Source organism: Mus pahari, chromosome 8, assembly GCF_900095145.1.
Source record: "Mus pahari chromosome 8, PAHARI_EIJ_v1.1, whole genome shotgun sequence".
NCBI classification, from domain to species: Eukaryota; Metazoa; Chordata; class Mammalia; order Rodentia; family Muridae; genus Mus; species Mus pahari.
In genome coordinates, this window is record NC_034597.1 from 100,902,641 (window position 1) to 100,905,137 (window position 2,497).

At 37.8% G+C, this 2,497-nt stretch overlaps 1 protein-coding gene across 1 annotated transcript; it reads left to right on the top strand.

Annotated features, from left to right (window-relative positions):
• Positions 1–772: 772 nt before the first annotated feature.
• On the top strand, positions 773–1,576 carry LOC110325235 (tubulin alpha chain-like). Its single transcript, XM_021203053.1, has one exon. It carries the CDS (start codon positions 830–832, stop codon positions 1,574–1,576), a length of 747 nt encoding a protein of 248 aa, XP_021058712.1. The 5' UTR covers positions 773–829.
• The last annotated feature ends 921 nt before the right edge of the window (positions 1,577–2,497 follow it).

Here is a 2,497-nt window from a genome sequence, read left to right on the forward strand (position 1 = left end):
GGTACTATATTAGGCAGTTTTGCTGTAATATTGTTTTTTTTTCTTTTTTTCTTTTCTTTTTTTTCTTTTTTTTTTTTTTTTTTTTTTTTTTTAGAAAGAACTTAATGTTGTGTAGGAAGAGCAGAGAAGAGGGTCTGGATGAAGATGAAGGAGGGGGGAAAACACTATTAAAGTATATTTAAATTTAAAAATTGTTTTAGATTATGAAAAACAAAACAAAACAAACAAACAAACAAACCCAAACAGTCAAAGAAGCAATAAAGAAGATACAATACTTTCTACAAATATTTTTATAAGGTTAATACAGATCTCCTTTGGAATTTGGACACGTATCATATGCTACAGAATTACTGGTAGTTTAGAAAAACATGACCTTAAGGATAACAAAGTCATAATATTTTATTATGTCCATGTCTATTTACGTAGTCCCTGGCTATCTCTCTGTTTGTCTTCCTGTATGTCTGACTGTCTATTTATCTATGTATCTATCTACCACTTATCTATCAATCATCTCTCCATATCTATCATTTATCTCTTATATATAATCTATCTATCTATCATTTGTCTATCTCTCTATTATTTACTTATTTTCTCTTATCATTTCATAGCAGTGCTATGGATTTATTATTGATGGGTAAGAACTCAAGCATTTACCAATATACTTATCTTATTTTTAAATTTTCCTCATCTTTTCTACATTCAGCAATTCCTACTATCTCATTCTTTCATCTTGACCCTGTTTAACTGACCAATTTATAATTCTTGTGTGGAGCCTTACAACTCCATCCTGACCACGCACACGACGCTCGAACATTCAGACTGTGCTTTCATGGTGGATAACGAAGCCATCTACGACATCTGCCTCAGGAACCTGGATATTGCGTGCCCCACATACACCAACCTCAATCGTCTGATTGGGCAGATTGTGTCGTCCATCACAGCCTCCCTGAGGTTTGATGGCACCCTGAATGTGGACCTAACAGAATTCCAGACCAACCTGGTGCCCTACCCTCGCATCCACTTCCCACTGGCGACCTATGCCCAGGTCATCTCTGCTGAGAAGGCATACCATGCGCAGCTGTCAGTGGCAGAGATCACCAACGCCTGCTTCGAGCCAGCCAATCAGATGGTTAAGTGTGACCCTCGCCGCGGCAAATACATGGCCTGCTGCATGTTGTACCGGGGGGATGTGGTTCCCAAAGATGTCAACGCGGCTATTGCCACCATCAAGACAAAGCGCACCATCCAGTTTGTAGATTGGTGCCCAACTGGATTTAAGGTGGGTATTAATTACCAGCCTCCCACCGTGGTCCCTGGGGGAGACCTGGCCAAGGTACAGCGGGCCGTGTGCATGCTGAGCAATACCACGGCCATCACAGAGGCCTGGGCCCGCCTGGATCACAAATTTGACCTCATGTATGCCAAGCGGGCCTTTGTGCATTGGTATGTGGGAGAAGGTATGGAGGAAGGAGAGTTCTCAGAGGCCGGGGAAGACCTAGCAGCACCGGAGAAGGATTATGAAGAGGTGGGCGTGGATTCCGTGGAAGCAGAGGCAGAAGAAGGGGAGGAGTACTGAGCGCATGGGTCTGGCTGGCAGCCATCCTTTTGTGTCTTCCCCACCATTGGAAATAAAGGATATATTATTAAAATTTCAAAAAAAAAAAAACACCCAGTTAAATTAAAAATCATTTAAATTTCACCTATAATTTTTTTTTCTTCATCAGGAAGGACTCTTCTTGTACTTTATGCAGTCCTTTCCTATTGAATATGTTATAGAACATAATTTAAAATTTTCAATATTTCTAAAAACTTTGACCTATATTCTAAGCTGATTCCATCTGTCATTTAATTCTAGTTGAATAGAATTATTTAAGTATGAAAATCGGCACAATTATTACCAAAATTACCAGTAGCAAGTTGCTACACTTCCCCGAATTTTAGGTTCAGGCTTCTTGATATTTTTGTTCCCTTCACCAAATGAAGTTGTTTACCTTGCTTATTTAGGCAATATTTTGTACACAGTGATAAATCTCAATAATGTTCTAAAAGTAGATGACTTGTACTTCTGGACTTAGGAGTTGAAGAACAGATTGAAAGTTTGGCATGTCTAACCAAACTTTATTTTTAAACTAACTTTCAATGAAATATCAAGACAATTTCAAATTTGACAATTCTCTATGGAACAGAAACTCTCTTGAACCATGAGAATTTGATAGAAGCATGCTTTATTGTGAAATACATTTAACTCATGTAATAGCATAGTATATATTATGTAGATCTTGTTACTTGTTAGAAATCTTTATAAAAGTTGGAAATTTAAGAGATTCATTCTTGAATTATTTATTCAGCTGTAATAGTTACTGTCTTATGGTTCCTATTGCTTGAGGAGACACCATGACCAAGGTAATATTCATAAAGAAAAATATTTAATTGAGGGTTGACTTACAGTATAGAGGTTTAGTTCATTATCATCATGGGAGGGGGAGAAAGGCAGAGT